At 36.2% G+C, this 19,413-nt stretch overlaps 1 protein-coding gene across 2 annotated transcripts in view; it reads left to right on the forward strand.

The window, feature by feature from the left end:
- CHRM3 (cholinergic receptor muscarinic 3) overlaps positions 1–18,937 on the forward strand; it is a 256,251-nt gene extending 237,314 nt beyond the window's left edge. For both annotated transcript variants that reach the window (XM_042887211.1, XM_042887221.1), the window contains one exon: positions 17,069–18,937. In XM_042887211.1, the coding sequence (XP_042743145.1) occupies positions 17,069–18,890 (1,822 nt within the window). In that variant the 3' untranslated portion in view covers positions 18,891–18,937. The remainder of the gene's footprint in view (positions 1–17,068) is intronic.
- The last annotated feature ends 476 nt before the right edge of the window (positions 18,938–19,413 follow it).

Below are 19,413 nucleotides of genomic sequence, written 5' to 3' on the forward strand. Positions count from 1 at the left end.
GCAGAGTGAGTGTTGTTTGGATCCTTTGTGGATACGTTTTCCTTTTTGGAAGTCTTGATATTTCTCTGGCTACAATTAAGTGTCAACAATTATGTTAATATTATGTTCTTCAAGATCAGACTTTGAAATTCCTATATGAATTTATTAACCTCAGTAATAATGCGCATCATCACAATCTCTTAGACTGGGCCATGTTTGGTGATGATTAAGGGTAGGATTTTTGAAAAAGCTATAGACTGTGGATGCTAAATATCTATTCAAAGTTAATAGGTACTTTTCAGTAGCAGATAGTACTTTATTTTTCACCAATCATTAAATTAGAAACATTATTTTTGACACACAGTTTTGAGAGTGGCAGGGAGATTCAGCATCATTTTGATGATAAATTAACAATACAGCAAATAATCTAGAGAAGCATGCTGTGAGCAGTAAAAGTGATAGTGATTCAATGAAATACTTCATACTCAGTGTAGATACAGAGTAAATAATAAAAGCATCTTCCAATGTGATTATATCTGAGCTGATGCCCCTAAGATTTTCCACTGCTGAGTGTATTTCCAACCTGATATAATGGAGTTCGTTACTACTAGCTATCTGATCCACAGGATAACTGGTTCTGACATAATGTAGACCAAAATGTACCTTTAAAGTATAAGTGAGTGATGAAATAATGCTTATTTTAATGTTGCTAAGTAATGATCATTACTGTTTTAAAACAATCATATTGAGAGAAGTGTCTTATCTCTCCTCTTAGTGTTGCTGGCATTGTTATGATAAAATATGCCAAATCTATATTATCCCTGAAATGTTGTTTAGGCTTTGCTGCCCTAGAAAGCATAAATTCATCTGGTGTAAGTATTTTATCTCTTAAGGGAGAGAGCAACCAGTGATTATGTATTGACATAAGAGCAGAAAAGGGTTGCTGAGCTACCTAATCTCTGAAAAACCCTTAAACATTGCTTCCAGCTGTTTGCTGGTGGTGGTTCACATACCACCACTTTCAGTCCCTTTGGTCTGAGTATGTCACAGTGCATTTTTATTCATAGGTATAGTTTAACTTACTGTTACAAAGTTGAATTAGTCTTCTGTCACAAGAGGAAAAAATATCCCCCTAGTATTAGTCAACTTAGCCTAGCATGTTTTCTTTGAAAGCTTGTACTATTGAAACAATTTGGACAGACTTAAAGTGGAAAAATAATGATATTGGAGAGAAGTTGAGACTTTAAGAAAAAACATTTGGATGCCCACTTTACACTTTAATTTGTTTGGCTGAAGATTTAGCTTCTTCCAGTATTTTGAGCTCTTAAAAGCCTATTTAACATTTTTGGAAAGAAATGTCAAGAGTTCTCTCCAACAAAAACATATAGCACTAAAAACTGCTTTGTTCCAGGAAGGTGAACTATACATGCTGTTTTAATTGAACACTGATGTGATATTTCTCACTGTCAGTACAGTCATAAGGGATTTATAACATAAAAAGTTTTGGTGTGTAAATGAAAATGTTTATGTTGACCAGAAGGGCATTCTGTTGTTTACCTGTTTTCAGTATGACAACTCAGGTATATTTTGTGTGCCTGAAAAGCAGTCAGTTTTGCATTTTACTGCACAGGGATTCAGAGCAGGGAACACTTCCATTTTGTCTTGCATTTTGTTTATATGTCTGCTAATAAAACACTGAAGTACAGAGTAGAAGTCAAGATGCAGGATTCCAGTAGCTACAGGTATTATTAAAAAAAATCCCATTCACCCATTGCTAGAAACACTGCATAAATGCAGAAGTTCATACATATTCCTGCATGGTTCAGTCTCTCCTGTCTAAATCAAATATGCTGATAATAATCATACAGAGCATGTGTGTTTGACTTCATCAAGACCAAAATTATTCAAGTGTTAACACAAAGCTCACTCAGTCACTTTCATAATAACATCATTATATGCCTTGCACATCACTTCTGGACTGAGTGAAAAAGACTAATCATCACTAATGTATGAACACTTAAAGAGAAAAGATAAGAGGACAGTCAGGATGTGGGCTTCAGCCTCTTACCATATTTCAGTACAGAACCGCACCACCATCCTCTTCCCGTTTCCTCCCTTCTCCCCCCCCCCCCCCCCCCATATTTCATGCCTGCAGATAAATCCTTGCAGTGCATCATCCTCACATGCACGAGGAGCCACTCACTCCCTTTCAGTGACTATAACCTCCCAGAGTGGCCAGTACCAGAACGAATTGGTTCAACACTGTTGGCTTTTATCATGGGGAGAATCAACGTATCAGATGGGCCACTGTTTATCTGTGCCATTCTTCTGCTACAACAGTTCACTGATGTGAGGATAGGCCTGGGAACAATTTGCTTTCCTTTTTCTCATCTGTATTTTTTAATGTCTTCTTATTTTATTGGGTTTTCCCCACCCCACTCTCTCTCATGAAATTATACCAACTTGGAGAGGTTTCATGTAATGGCTGTGTCAAGAGCCAGCATGATGGATTTCCTTGTCTTGATGGTCCTGTGAGCTGCTGCAGCTTAATTACAGGAAGAAGGACTTAACCTGGAAGCTTGAGCATTCCTCTGCAGTCATCTGGCTTTGGTTCACCAAGCTGAATCCCTGGCTTCTCCTCACTCATGCTCTCTTGGGAAAACTGGTTCTCAATTTAGCTCTGTTCACGCTGCTGTACTAAGCAACTGCCATCTGAAATGGTGTATATCTGAAGCAACTGGGTGAGGGATTTATTTGCTTATTTATTTATTTTATACAAAGTGTGTTTCCTGAAAGTCTGAGGGGCGGTCTGCTTTTTCTTCCTCTCGCTAAGGTCACCACTGGCACTTCTACCATCACACGTGAAAAATGAGAAATTGATTTGTTTATAATATATGCCAAAGCAATTGTGTGCACTAGTCTCTGTCTATAAACATCTGATATTATTAACAGTACTTTTGTCCTTCCTTTCCTACTCTTTGAATTTGTCTTTGTTCAATGACAAACTAAAATTTACATTCGTTAGCACTGGGGCTTTATTTTATTTTATTTTATTTGGAAGTGCTTAGAAAATATTAGTTGCCCCCGTAAACTATTTTGGCATCCAAAATGTTATCCTTCTACTCACATTCGTTTGGAGATGAAAAGAAAAGATTTAGCATTTGTGGCTGAAAATATGGTTCTTAAATTCAAAGGCTGAAGGAATTGATGTGAGCATTAAGAAAGCATGTGATGTAACAGTCTGTGAAGCAAGAATCAAAGGAAGATTTCATAGGTTTGCTCTCTGGAATGGAACTGTACCATTCACTGCTCTGAATAGACATTAGTAAAATTGGAAAAGGCTACTTAGTAACTCAGTACATTTTGACATTTTAATCTTGGTAAAAATAATTGTTTTGTCAGGACTATGCAGAGTATGGTCTCAGTTTTCGATCGTGAATATGTTTGGAAAGGAAAGTTCAATAGCTTAAAATCTTTTCTGTGAACAAGCAGCTCTCAAGCAATTCTTCATTTTTGCTTCATTTTGAATAATCAATTACCAAGAATGCTTATTTCTCTAAACTGAAGCTACAAGACCCAAGCATTCTTGACATCTTCACTCCAGAACAAACACCTGAACTCCTCTCATAGCAGTAGCTATAGTTTCTAATCTAGCCTTGCCAGCTTACAGAGAAAGACACGAGGACTAGCATGGGAAGGACTGAGAACAGAGAATTGCTGCCCCATTCCAAAAGGACAAATGGAAATATCCTTTTACCTCAAGTGATTTTGTTGCTATGTTTAGATACAAGATGCCTGCATGCTTTCCTTGCTTTCCATCCTGACTTCAGGTTTCCAGAATTAGTTATCAGTTTGCATCTTAGTCATCTTTTTACAGTGCTTTACATATTTGGTTATTTTACATTCTCCCATTCCTTCCACTGTATTGAATACTCTGTGTTTCTTTTATCCAGTTTGTTATTGTTTCTACAGTGAAATCTCATTTAAGGCTCTGAAAGCTTTTATCATTTAAGCATTCACAAGCACGTGCACCCATTAGACTAACCATAGCCACATATCTTCCTTTTCAGAGAACATCCCGTGACCCACAGGGGGAATACTGCGCTACTACATTACACTACATCTCTGTGAACACAGGAAAACAACTAGCAAGGAACGTATTTAAAAAGGATTTAAAATTAGTTATGGATTTTAAATGGTTTTAAAACTTCTCCAGGAGCTGTTGCTGAGATCACAAGTGAGAAAGTAGCAGAATCTACACTGATTCTTTTACATTAAGCCTTTCAGCTTGAAAGAAATGTTAGGGCAGAGTACAAAGAGCAGCAACTGGGCTTTTTATTTCTCCTTTGCCTTGATGTTGACCAGCAGACCACGTATGTCATCAAGAATCTGACCAGATTGCAATAGACACCAACTTAAATAAAGATTCTCTTTCATGGATCTTTACTCAGGTATATTGCTATAGTGCTTCCAGAAATATTTTAGAAATTAACAAATAAAATATTCTCCTGAATGGTAGCTAATTAGAAAATCCTTTTTTGATTCTAAAACAAATAGATCAGTTAGTTCCACAACAACCTGGAAGTTTGGCAAACTGAGGCATAGAAATGGGACAGCTGGATGATAACAGGCAGGTAAATGGAAGGAAATACTTAATGAATACTGATACTTCTTTATTGGTAAATGAGACTCAAAGAAACCACATGCAGTGTGCATCCCTGTTCTTAGTTTAAACATTAAAATGTTCACCTGTCAGTGAAGGAAAGAGTTTTTCTAGGTAGAGGTTCTCTTTCTTCTGGCATTCCAGTTCCTTTCTGGAAGTTACATATTCTATCTACCATCTGAAAAAACCTATCAAAGCTGGAAGAAATATTTTCATTTTATTTTAGCTAGACCTCCTGATTTCACTTGTTGTTTATTATTATTGCTATTATTAGCTTACACTGTTAAGGGTTTGCAAAGCGCAAGTAAGTTTTTTATGCTTGAAAGAGCAAGTACAGAAAAACTAGTTCAATTTACCTATCTGATACATAGATAGCAACTTTTACACTTAACGTATTCACATATCCACATTTCAACCTATTTTGCATGTAAGTGTGCATGAAATCTCAGAAAGAGCAATCAGGAGAGAGTACAGAGTACCATGGGTATATTAGCTAGATAGTGTAGTGTAGTAGATGAATACATCATGTTGAGATTAAAAATGATCTTTTTGTTGATGGAATGATTAACATTTTAGAAATATGCAGATGAATGCTTGCAAAGACAGTAGTTCATAACTGTTTGTTTTGCAAAACTGCTAATACAAAACTTGGGGAATGGATATGGAGTACTAATTTCAACTTGACATTATCCTTTTGAAGTAAGACGCTAAAAAGACTGGCTGAATACCTGTGCCCAAAGAGCTATGGTCAATGGAACTAAATTCAGTTCGAGGCTAGTAACAAGTGGTGTTTCCCAGTGCTCAGTACTGGGGCCAGTTCTCTTTAATATCTTTATCAATGATTTGGATGGGAGAAGCATGCCCTCAGCAAGTTTGATTACATTACCGTTTTGTAATTGTTCGTCCTCTTGAGGGTAGGAATGCTCTGTGTCTGGATAGGATGGTCCAGGGGGCTGAGGCCAACTGTATGAGGTTCAACAATGCAATGTGCCAGGACTTGGGTCACAACAGTCCTTTGCAACACTACAAGCTGGAGTAAGACTGGAAAGATGTCTTGGCAGCAAGTGTAAAATGCATCTCCTGTAGTGTGTAGAAACCCTACGCCAGAATTAGGTGTGAACTTGAGTTCCATGTATAACTTACATTAATTGTAAGTCCTACCTTTTCCCTCCTCAGCCTTGCACACCCTTACAACAGTAAGGCAAGAGGTTCCTAAAGAAACCTGAACTCCAGTGTGCAACTGTGATTAAGTGATGGGACAGATTCATTCTGCAGGCTGAATAAAACCACTGTTTTTGCATATGTGTTCCTTACACTATAACTGTTTTTGTAAGGCTGTAAATCAGAAACTTTAAGCTCTTAGTATAGGAAGAAAAGGCAGATACTAAAGCAAAAAACGTACAGCAGGAAATGTTTTTAGAAGAGAATTCTGCCACAAGGGTTAGCAAAATACATTTATGTAGAATAAATTAAATCAGAATACATTTATCATTAGCATGTCCTCCCTCTCTCAGAAATATTTTCATTGGGCATGCCTCCATTTCCCTTGCTTTGCAGCTGGAAAGAAAAGCAAACCACCAAGAAAACTACACACAAATCCTAAAAAAGATTGTAGCATTGATAGCATTATTATATTGCTTGTCTGTCTGTGAATAAAGAATCATTGCTGACATTCACTGAAATCCACAATGCCTGCTATTGTTGCTTTCCCAGAGACTAAAATTTCATCACAGCATGCATATAAGGGGTTAGAGTTTGGAGTGAGCCATTTTGATTAAGTTACAAAATTCCACTGAGAATTTCAGATGTGTCTATCTTAGGGGAAAAAAAAGAAGAAAGAAATAAAAAGTGAAGCTAGACTATAACTCAAAACATAGTTGTTGGTAATGTGGCTGCTAGTTTGGTTAAGTCAAGTACTTGGATTGTGTGCATTTCTTTTAGGTGCTGTCCCTATCAGGTAGTAGATAGAATTTATTTGGCTATGATTTCCACATATAAGACATATAGGCTTTAAGAGAGACCAATCAAGATTCTGCTTTTTGCTTTTGAATATCTGTTGTGCCACCTAGTGGGTATTAAACCACACTTTCAAACAGATGGAAAGATTTGCTTAATATGTAACAGTGAATAATGAAATGTTTTCAGTATTTATGTAAATATTTACAGCAAAGCACTGAAACAAAGCATTTTGCCTTTTTGTCTGATTTAGTCTCAAGCTGTTTCATTAAGGTAAAAATATTCCATTTCAAATATACCATTGCATTTTCTTACAGTTATATTAAAGAAATATAAAGAGGGCAAACACAGCACTTTTCCTCCACTCAGCAATAGATTAGTTCCTTAATCAATTACTAATGGGTTTCATATACTTTCCCAATTTGATCAAATTATCAGTATGAAAGGATATTCCTAAATCTGGTAAGTTAGGAATTCATACTCAGTAATCCAATTAAATAAACAAATACACTGAAAGTATTTTCTGGCCAACTACTTAAATTTTCACTTGATGAAACCAAGCTAAAATGTTTTGAAACTTTAAACATTACTATAATTTAGTGAAAACAAATAATACATTTTGATTAAAAGCATAACATTCTAACACAGTTTCTGTACAAAAATTTTCAGTCTAAGTAGTTCCAATTTGCAAATATCTATATAGAATTCATTAGGTAATAGATATCACTTACCACCTTTTTTCCCTCTAACTTTGGCCAGCTTTTAAGAAAACCACTTGTCCAATTGGGGACTGTTGTTTCTGTTGCAGTAGATAGCAATAATATTTCAATCATTAAGGGAAAAAACAATAAATTTTCCTTAATTAAATGTTTCCTAGCATTGTTCAATTCACCTTATTGCACCTATTTAAAACTACCAGACTGTGTATCATCCAAAAAGTTGTATGTGTTGGTTTGCATTTATAACACCCGGGTCCAATGGCACAGTTACATTATTAAAAGTAGTGTGCAGCAGAGGAACTTTTCAGAAACTTATAGGATTCCACCACACTCAAGATAACTTCAACCTTGTGTTCGCACATTTAAATGATAAACATCAGAGATCTCGCATGATAGAGGACTTAATGGCTGGTAAACACTGACATTTGAGCTGGTGTCCAAATAGCTCTTTGCTAGACCTTTATGTAAAATTTTACTATTTTTCTCTCTAGATAAATATTTTACTATTATTCTCTCTAGATAAATAACAATGTGTAGTTCATCTGCTCGCAGACACATTTGTAAAAAAAAAAAATAATAATAATTAAAACAAAAATGGAGTTCTGCTTGAATTTGACTGAAAATGAAATGTCTTCCCAAGGAAAAAAAGAAAGAAAAAGTAATTTTTTTATTGAGAAGGTAGAAAATCAAAGCAATGGGTTGAATATTTATTTATGGTGGGGTTTGGGTTTTTTTGTTGATGTTTGGTTTTTGCTTTGTTTTGTTTTGTTTTTAGACTATTAATTCTCCCTACATAGAACTTCCAGAAAAAAAATATTTTCAATTTCAAGGCTTGACAGCATCTTGTCATTTCATTTTCCTCTTGCAGAAAAATGAAATTGAGAACAGTGTCAGGTGTCTTCTTTAAAGCTCCATGTCCTGGCTCTCTGTTTTCTTTGGTAGTTGAAAAACATTTGTACTGTTTCCCAGTTTTTACTGATCATGTATTGTCTCAGTGGGCAAACAGTAAAAGCAAAGAATGTATTTCTTTTCATAACAGAATCAACCGATTACATTGTTGTAAAGCAGTTTCCGTAAAGACAGTTTTGATGAGGTCTGTTATTGTCTGTAAATATTCTTAGAGGCTACTGTTCATGTTCAATATAGATTTTAAATACATCCAAGGATTATTAAAAGTAGGGTTGGATTATGAGTGTGGTAAAATATATTTGTTTTATCTAGCATGTGATTTAGATGAACTCTTTCTTCTTGATACTGATTTGCTCAAATATGAGTATTGTTTTAGAGAAGAACGATGCATAGGAAAATAAGAGAATTTCACTCCAAGATCTTGATTTTTTTTCTCTCTCTACATTGGCTCATACTTTTCCCTGTTTAGTCAAGTATTCTGGCATCTAATGCCATCTAGAAGAAATATATCATTATGGGTAAGAATTTCCATTACTTTACATAACCAGCATTTTAGTATGTGATAATTAAATATTTTATAGAGAGAATTATAATTTATTGAGTCTGTGGATGGCTTTTTGCAAAGAGGTAGCTAAGTATCTACATATACATACTGCCATGTGAAATTTTAGATCATGTCTTGGATTCGTCATAATGGTAAGTAATAAAATATTAAGAAATATGTTAAAAATGTATGTACAAGAGAATATTGAAATGAAGTCTCTGAGATGGATAGGTTTTTACTCAAAGGAAAATATTTCACCCCCTTAATCTATTTTCATGTTTCAATTCAGTGTCAATCCAGCCCTTTACCCAGGCTTTCCTGTCCCTAGACACCTACAATACACATCATTTAAGTCAGTAAGTTAAACTCTCAATATTTGATTGTAATTCTGACTAGGTTTTGGACTGTATGTCTGTTTACTCCAATATCAATTAGACAGATGGAGTGTAATTCTAATAAGGTTCTCTGAAAGAGAATGCCTGGAATTTAAATAATTGCCTCTCCATATGAAGGCATATTGACGTTTTAACCATTATAGCTGGTAGTCAATATTTACTGTAATCTTAATTAAGACCTAATTTGTTTTTGTTTTCAGTAATTCAAAAATTTAAGGTACATCTAAGCTCTAGTTTTTGAAAGTTTCTCTTTTTTCTACAGGAATTGTTCAGATAATACCTGCAAAGTGCAGGAACCTGAGAATGGAAAGTGCAATTCCGTGAGCAAATCTGCTGCTATTGACCTTGGTAAAACAGACATTACACCTTGAGCTCATGTTTCAAGTTTCTCCCTGAAAGGTGTTTGGAAGAACAAATATTGTATAAGCAAATGCAGTGTAAGCATCCAAGGCCCACAGTGGATGCTGCAGGGACAGCGAGGTGGTATGACAAAGGGCTTGCAGTCAACATGAACAGCATGGTGTATGTTTGCCAAAAACTAATTGGAAAATTGAGGAATAAAAAAGGCTTTACATGCTGCTTTTAGATTCTTTGGCTATGTTAGGTAGTGTTTCTTCTGCTCCTAGTCTGGCATTCATGTGCATCTCAGCTGTAGTACTCTGAAATTGCTCTGGAGGGATGCTCCTTTTGCTGACTGTAGGGCTGGAAGGGAGATCACAGAACTGTAAATTATCTGGAACTGACTGGAATCCATAAGGAACATGCAGTCCTAACTACTGGCTTCACACAGGACCAACTAAAATTTCAACTCTATGGCTGAGACCATTGTCCAAATATTTCTTGAACTCTGGCAGCTTGGAGCCATGACCACTGTTCTGGGAAATCTGTTCCAGTGCCCTACCAATCTCTCAGTAGGGTGAGAGGCTGACTGGTGGGCTGGGTAAATTTGTGCTTTGCATTAGGTCTGGTAAATGCTCTCTAAAGTCATGGAAAGGAAATATATCATAGAACCATAAAACAGCCCATGTTGAAAGGGATCTCAAAAGTCCATGGACAAATCAAGTCCAACATTTCATGGGAAAAGGGAGCCTTCGTGTTGTTGTCTAGCATTCTGTGTAATTGCATCTTGAAAGCCTTCAGTCGCGGGTATTCTACCACATCCCTGAGAATGAGTTTGTTCATAGAGAACAAGTCTAGCTTGCTCATTACTAGACCTCACACACTAACAGAAGTAATATAATAAGCAAATGATAAGTAAAATCTAATTCACAAATCACAAAAGCAGCTTCTTGTTAAATCTAGCTAATTTTAGTAAGACTGAGCAAAACATCTTTATGGAAGGAAAATGGTAGAGATTGGGGTTGAAGTGTTTGCACCTTTCACCTTGGAGGGATATGTTTGACAGTTTATTTACATCAAGTTGACAGCTAATCAGCAAAAGGTTTAGTCTTTCCATGTAACAACATTTGAAAAAGTGACAAAGGTATTTGTGTCTGTTTGCAGATGAATACACGTATATATAAATATAAATGCACATATCTGCAGTTATATACACATGCATACTTTTGTCCTATTTAATGTGATATATTTTTATGTACATAGTCTTAGGTGCATATGTGTATGTATATATAAAAGTATAAGAGCATATCGGTTACCTGTTTGTATCAGTTGCAAGTGTACCAGGATATTTAGTGGTGGGATAGACTTCTATAGCTCTGTATTTTTGTTCTGCAAAACTGAAAATCTGTATTGAATGTATTATACTTTTAATCATCAGTATAGACAATTTATTATAAAACTGATGTCCAGTTCACTGGCAATTGCGTTGTGCTTTCTATTATCACATACATATTTTTAAGGAATACTGTACCATGTGCTACAGCAATGCAGTGATATAAGTAATGTAGAAGAGTGAACAGCATTATAACTACTTGCATTTTTTTTAATTATTATTATTTTTGTGTTTCGAAAAAGAAAATTTAGGTTTGAAAAATAATAGTTATATGCAATCTTGGGAGTAATTTCAGGAAAACTTTAAAATGTGCATGTATTTTTTATTTTAGCACATTTTGATTTTGTAACAATGCTTATTTCTAGTTTAAATAAGTATAGTAAACATTCTAAAGGCTTGTTTTTTTTTTATAATTCACTGCATGGAGTTGCCTTCGTTAATCACTGGCTTGAAACTGTAATGCAGTATTTCATACCAATGACTTACAAATTCTTATCCACTTATTTGTGGATCCTCTTGCACTTATCTCCCCATCTTTTTGTGTTTGATCTTGGCTTGCTGGGAAGGTGATGGCAGGCTGTATTGCTGGATGAGCTCTCATTTTGTCGGAGCTGAAGACCTAGAACATTCTCGGCTTCCTTGGGGTGCTTCTTATATAGATAGTAGAAAATGTGTAGTAGATTTGGAAAATGAAGGATAGCTTGGCTTGTTCAGGCTTCCTACAGTGAAGAAAATCTGGTGGCACTGCTTCAAAATAGAAAATATTATGACTGGTGATAGTGATTTTTCTATGCAGATGAACATACGGGTAATAGATTTTTTTTACTGAATAAAACAGTTTGATCACAGGAACTAGGATACAAGCCAGAATAACAAATGACTATGTTCAGCATCATGCTAGCAACTTTCAGTTTATGAAGTGAAAACCTAGGATCCCTTTAATACCTGAGGGATTTGGAAAGTTGAGTTCCAGCTTTCAGGATTGCATTCAGCATTCAGGATCTCATGTATGGGTGGTACTTGATATGGCCTCTTCCTCAGTTGCTCGTCTTCTAAAGGCTACTCAGGCATTCACTAAAACAATTACTTTACAGCTAGATAGGAGAGCTGACCTGAACAATAAAGGTTTAGTTCCAGTACTTTCTCAGCATCAGAAAATGCAGCTGAAGTAAGGTTTTCCCAGGTTTCCTCATAGTGACTTGATATTTCTGAAAGTATTTATTAGCTAATTTACACTGATACTGCATTTCAGTTTCTGCAGTTAAACAGAATTCTCAATTGTTTTAGTGGATATAGTGATTGATAGTGCATTTATACATTAGTTTTACAAATTTATTTGCAAACTGCAGCTGTCTTGGACTTCCAACAATAACACTTAGGTTTGTTTATGATTTTATTACGTATTGAAAATGTGAAGCACTACTGAATTGTCAACAATTTTATTGCTATTTCTTAGTAATACTGCTATTTCTACCATCAGCTCTAAGGGATACCAATTTTTTAATCTTTATTCTTTAATGAAAGCTTTGTTTCCTTTATTCCTTTGTCAGCATCTTCTCCCAGGTCCTTTCTCATCTATTACAAGATACTAGCTTGCGTTGCTTTACTTGAAAAAGCAATTAAATATTATCATCATCAAAAATAATCTTTCAGGCTTCTCAATCAATACTTGATTATGTTGGATGTACCTTGTAGAGTTTTTACCCATGTATGTGTGTTGAGGGCATGGTTAATGGCCTTTATCCTATGCTCACTGCCCCAGTGTCAGTGGAAGTGTCTGCACTCTATAAAATTAATTATTTCTAGAATATATTTGGCAAATATAATAACTCAGCTCTCTGCCATACTTATGTTGTATACATATACATATATTATGTATATTATTATACATATATTGTTGTGACTTCATCCTCTCTGACAGCTGTAGAAAATATGCCTAATTCCTATGTAAAACACTGCAAGAATACTTTACACTGACTCTATTTCTCATCCACACTGACCTATAAATAATTGGCAAGAACATCGCCATTGTTTGTTCAAGTGATTGCTCACAAGTGAACTGTGTTTTTGTTTCACCTGTGCATTGAAAGCAGTTAGGTGAACTTAAATTATGCTTCAGTGCCTCCTTCAAAGGAGAATATGTTATTGCACATTGAGTTTACACATACTTTGGTTTGTAATTCCTGAGTATTTGAGATCTCCATTTTTCTAGCCATTCTACATGACAGTCAATAACTTCCTTGGTCAAGGTGTTTTGAGCAGGTATGAGGGCACTGGAGGAGGAGTGAATGAAAAGCAAGAGTGTGCTTCTCATCCAGACCTCTTTCTGCCTTTTTGCAAATGGCCTTCTGCAGACTTTCACTCTTTATAATAGGTGGGATGAGTCTGTTTGACACTGCAAATTTGACTTGTTCACCGTCATTGAAGCAGCAGGATAAGGATAAGGTAGAACACATTATGTTTAGTGGCCTGAATTATACCAGCTCCAAAACCATAAGCAGAGTGCTTCTTGAGGAAGCAAAGAAGAAGTATGTTGTGTCTCACACCTTTTCTAATAGATGGCAAGAACATGGTAAAATAGTTTCAGAAAAGTTTGTGTGGATTTGCTTGTGAAAAGCAGTCTGACAAGTGTGGAAATTTTTGATTGAGAACAAAGGAAAAAGATGACCACATAGATATCACATAACAGTACAGATGGATCGGGCCTCAGAGAATGATTCACATGCCATAGTGTACTTTTTATCTAGTTTTATTTTTCTACACCTTCCTTTCAAAAACTTGCGTATGGATAGTTCTTGGAAACGTGCATAATGCTGCTCTTTGTTTTAGATATCCTACAATTGTAGAATCATAGAATAATCTGAGTTAGAAGGGTCTTAAAAAGATCATCTCGTCCAGCTCCCCTGCAAGAAAAAAGGACTATATCAGGTTGCTTGGAGACCCATCCAGATTGACCTTGAATGTCTACAAGGATGGGGCATGTTCTTGTTCATTTCTCTATAGCTACTTTCTAAAGTAGACCTCAGTGCAATTCACTTTATAGAACCATCTTCATGATTTCATTTTTGTATTAGCTGTATGTCTAAAGATGCTGAAACCCAAGCTGGTAAATACTTTCTTTGTGAACTAAATTATTAATTTTGAAAAACAAATAGTCACCTGTTGTTAAATGTAGAGCAAATTCTGAGCTGACTTTAAAACTGATAGCCACTTCACTCTGTCATCATTAAGAAACAGAGTTCTTTCAAGGAGAGGTGTATGGTGTTTGAACACAGTCATGCAATTTGCACTACTCATTCCATGAGTATTTTGATAGCACTGCAGTTTCAAAACTCATATTTTTAGTGGTCCCAAGACACAATCATTCTTGTGAATTTCAGTAGGAGAGTAAAACAAGCTTAAGGTTTTATGCAAAGCATAAAAAGTATAGCAAAATATAAAACATAATGACTATTTAAGTATGCCACAAATTAGTGTGTTTCCTGGCACCATCTTCTAATTTATAGGGAACAATTTCCCATGACAGTAGCAAAGAGTTTCTTCTAGCGTCTTGGGCAAGTATCTTTCTTGTGCCTTCCTTTCCCTTTGTCCTGCTTACTCACTCACATGTTTGCAAGCATCTTGTATGAGCCACTTTTCCTCACCCACTTTATCCTGTTGTGCCCTAAGTCCTGCATTAATTATGTATTTGATGCAAAATACGCATTTTTATGCAGCAGGTACAAGCTCAGGACCAATCTTCAATGTGTTGAATGCTGTCTGTTATGACATTTGGTATACCTGACTTTAAGCTGGTAGGAGTTGTTATTCTCATTGTTCTAAATCCTGTAATAACATTGCCCACGAAGTTTAAATCAGCAGACATGACAAGTGGGTGACAGCCATAGGAAAAGCCAAATATGCGTCAAGATAGTCACCTATACTGCAACATTTAACACAGGCAGAGTGATAGACTCTCTATTCTTAGCTAGGTCTGTGAAAATCAGAGTGGGAGTGTGGGGAATTCTAATTAGTTTAATACATTTTGCTAAAAGATTAATATTCGTTTTTACAACACATAAGTTTTAATCGTCATTTTATGTGATGGCAGTGTGATCTTTGTGATTAGTTAAAGTCTTGTGCTTTTGCTCTTACTTCCTGGGTTTTTAAAATTAGTTAATGAAAAACAAATAAGTGCAGGTTGCCCGTTGCTATTTCTGTTACGTGGTTAATTCTTTATTTCATTTTTACTGTTTCCTTCCTATGAAGCCTATGAAGCCAATTCAGATCTTCTCAGTCTTTTTTTCCAAACAATAAACAAACTGTGAAAAAATGTCACTATTTTGCTTCAGAAAATAGAGTTTTCACTTGAGAAGACATTTTAGGATACTATATAGTTTTTTATGAAATATTCCACAATATTTCAATGTTGAAAAGAAATTCAAAAACCAAATTCTGATTTAATTTCATTTACAAATTGACAAGTTTTTAGAATGTCTGTTTGTCTGAATTTTCATGCAAGCGTGCACATTTCCTTTCCAATGAAAATTGGATTTGGAATGTCAGCTTTTTTGATGAAAGATAACTTTAGTTTCAAACTTCCATCTTTCTATCTAGAAAGAAGTTGAATTTAATTCTGTGTTTCCCAGAGCAATATGTACAGTTATTATTTAGTTATTATGTTTTGGTATTGTATTTTTGTTATATATGTGTCATGATGATAATGAACACTTTCAATGTAGATTGAATTAGACTCTGCAGTAACATTGCAATATTTTCTTTTTATTAATAAAACAGAAAAGTTAATATTTCCTTGACACCAAAATATGGTTTATGTAATTACTGTACTTGAACTAAAGTAACAAATTGTTGTTCTTTTTAATGCATATATGAGGAACTATACAGTTTAAAATTGCAGCTTCATACAGCTTCCTGACAAAACTAAGTGCATTTCAAAGAACAACAAAATATATACAGAACCAAAAAAAAAAAAAAAAATCCCTTTTTCTTTAAATATTTTCTGTAGTGCCAGTGCATTTTGCTTTTCATAATTTTCCTCATGTCATAATATACTGACTGAAACGATTCTGTAAGAATACAAACGTTTGCCTTTGAAAGCATATTTTGTTCAACATTTATCATCTGCAATGGATTTTCTCATCAAAATTCTTGCTGCTTGATGATATAATTGATTTATTACAACAGATCTAGTCAGATGACCACAGAAGTTAATGAAATAAGGGAAATCCAAATCCGTATTCTGAACATGTCTTCATTTTACATAAGTACTTAGGGAAAAGGATTAAAGTTTAATTATGAATCCCTTTCATGCTTTTTTTCCTCTTTTTTCTGAAGTGTTTAATAAGTGCTTTGACATACTTCTGCTAAACATTTTCCCCAACTCTAGAGACCATACTTTCAAAGGAAATTTTAACGTATTGCCCCAAAGACATTTTTAAGTCATTACACATTCATGTAAAATCCTTAAACCAAGTGTAAAAATGTAGATACAAAATGACAAGTGTCATGCACAAAAAGCAGTGGTGAGAACTTCTAGTATCAGATTGCTGAAATATAGCAGAAAAGATCTTTTTGTTTTGTAGCAATGTAGGGATATAGTAGCTTGATATATAGTTAAATCATGCTGAATCTCTGTATCTCTGTAATTTAAGGAAAGGTGGAAAAATATTTTTGTTCCATGTTAGCTATTTCTGGAGACTGCAGTCTGAGGCATCATTTTGCTAGAGCCATGGGAGCTCTGGGGACCAGCAGTGACTCAGTCTCACAGAATTTGTATCCACATGTGTCTGGCATTTAGTTTTTGAAGGCTCCAAGGTAGCAGGTTGTTCAGATACAGAGTTCCATGCTTCCATTAGGAAGCATTTTAATTAAGAGTTAGTGGACGTTTTAATGCTATCAAAGGTTCAAATTCTCCTGGGAATTTGGTTCTTCTGCTACTGAATGGTTTTGAGAAAACACTGTGTGATTGCTAGAAAGAGCTTTGATTATTCACAGCTGTAAGCTGAATATTATCACATATGTGTTTGACTTGGACTGTATCACAGGCAACTGTGCTTTTGAAGACATCTTTCAAAGTGCTAAAGGTTATGTATATGAGTATGTGAACAATTTTTTTATTTATCACCTGCACTCATTCACTTGATTTTTTTTTTATTTTTCTCTCCATTGCAGACTATGTCAGAGAGCCACAATGATCATGCACAATAGCAGTTCAGCCTTGCCCCTGTTTTCAAATGTGAGCTCCTTCTGGAAGAGAGATTCCCATGGACCAGGACTACTTGATGAAGGAGCATCGCTTATTGGCAGCTATGATTTTCCTCAGACCACAGAGAGCTTTCCCTTCTCCACTGTGGAATCAACAAACACATCCCTAAATGCCACAATCAAAGACCCTCTGGGTGGACACACTGTCTGGCAAGTAGTTTTGATTGCTTTCCTCACTGGGATCGTTGCACTAGTGACCATCATAGGAAACATCCTAGTGATTGTCTCATTTAAGGTTAACAAACAACTGAAAACAGTCAACAACTACTTCTTGTTGAGTCTTGCTTGTGCAGATTTGATCATCGGTGTTATTTCCATGAATCTTTTCACCACATACATTATTATGGGCCACTGGGCTTTGGGAAACTTGGCCTGTGATCTTTGGCTCTCCATTGACTATGTTGCCTCTAATGCCTCTGTCATGAATCTCCTTGTCATAAGTTTTGACAGGTATTTTTCCATCACTAGGCCACTTACATACAGAGCCAAACGAACAACTAAAAGGGCTGGAGTAATGATTGGTTTAGCATGGGTCATCTCTTTTGTTCTTTGGGCCCCTGCCATCTTGTTCTGGCAGTATTTTGTTGGGAAGAGGACTGTGCCTCCTGATGAATGTTTCATCCAGTTTCTAAGTGAACCTATCATCACTTTTGGCACTGCCATAGCTGCCTTTTATTTGCCAGTCACCATTATGAGTATTTTGTACTGGAGGATTTACAAGGAGACTGAGAAGCGCACCAAAGAGTTAGCAGGACTACAGGCTTCAGGCAGTGAGGCAGAGACAGCACGCTTTGTACACCAGACTGGCAGCTCCCGGAGCTGCAGCAGCTATGAGCTGCAACGGCAGAGCACAAAGCGCTCCAGCCGTAAGAAGTACAGGCGCTGCCACTTCTGGCTCACAATGAAGAGCTGGGAACCCAACACAGACCAGGGGGATCAAGAGCACAGCAGCAGTGACAGCTGGAACAACAATGATGCTGCTGCCTCCCTTGAAAATTCAGCCTCATCTGATGAAGAGGACATCACAGCAGAGACCAGAGCTATCTATTCAATCGTGCTGAAGCTTCCTGGTCACAGTGCCATCCTCAATTCCACAAAGTTGCCCTCCTCGGAAGATCTGAATGAGTCAGCAGATGAACTGCAGAAATCCGACACGGACTCACAGGAAAAGAAACCTAAAAAACTGCAACCTCCCAGAAGTATTCAGGATGGTGGAAGTTTCCAGAAGAGTTTTTCAAAGCTTCCAATTCAGCCAGGGTCAGCAGAGACAGCTACAGCTTCTGATGGCATCTCATCAATGACCAAGACATCTGCAGCCCTGCCTTTGTCCTTCAAGGAAGCAACTCTGGCAAAAAAATTTGCTTTGAAGACCAGAAGTCAAATCACGAAGCGAAAACGAATGTCACTTATCAAAGAAAAGAAAGCAGCACAGACACTCAGTGCCATTTTGTTTGCCTTTATCATTACCTGGACTCCTTATAACATCATGGTTCTGGTGAACACCTTTTGCAACTGTGTCCCCAAAACTGTGTGGAACCTGGGGTACTGGCTTTGCTACATCAACAGCACAGTGAACCCGGTGTGCTATGCACTGTGTAACAAAATGTTCAGAAATACTTTCAAGATGTTACTGCTGTGCCAGTGTGACAAACGAAAACGACGCAAACAGCAGTATCAGCAAAGGCAGTCTGTCATTTTTCATAAGCGGATCCCTAGGGAGGCTTCATAGAATAGTATTTTTTAAACAACTGAAAAAATAATGGAGAATGGGATGGGACAGGATTAGATAGGTTTGGAAGGGATGGGGTAGGATAGGATGGGATGAGATTGGGAGGGGCTGGAATGGGACAGGACGGGATGGGGTGGGAGGGTGGTTCCAGGGTGCTGATTCAAACATTTAAACATCAGGACATGAAAGCAGCTGCCGGGCATATGTATCCTTTTAATAAATCTGGTTTAATATAAAAATGAAGTCTGCATTCAGCAAAAACTAACAAACTTCAACGTTTTTACTAAAGAATGAAAGACTTAATAAAGTTTTCATACAAATTTGAAAGAAGCTGTATAGCAATTGTAAACCCATTACTGATCTGCCCAGCTCTTTGATTGTAATCAACTCTGGGATCTCAGGTAAGCACATCTAGCTAGCCCAATTCTTCTGTTTCCAAGGAATCCAACAGCTTTCAATTCAAGTCACATGCAGATGTAGCAAGCCAGCAAAACAGGATTATGAAATTATTTGAGACACTGTA

The sequence above is a fragment of the Lagopus leucura genome, unplaced genomic scaffold (assembly GCF_019238085.1).
Source record: "Lagopus leucura isolate 7727_CA_CO unplaced genomic scaffold, USGS_WTPT01 Super-Scaffold_73, whole genome shotgun sequence".
Classification (NCBI taxonomy): Eukaryota; Metazoa; Chordata; class Aves; order Galliformes; family Phasianidae; genus Lagopus; species Lagopus leucura.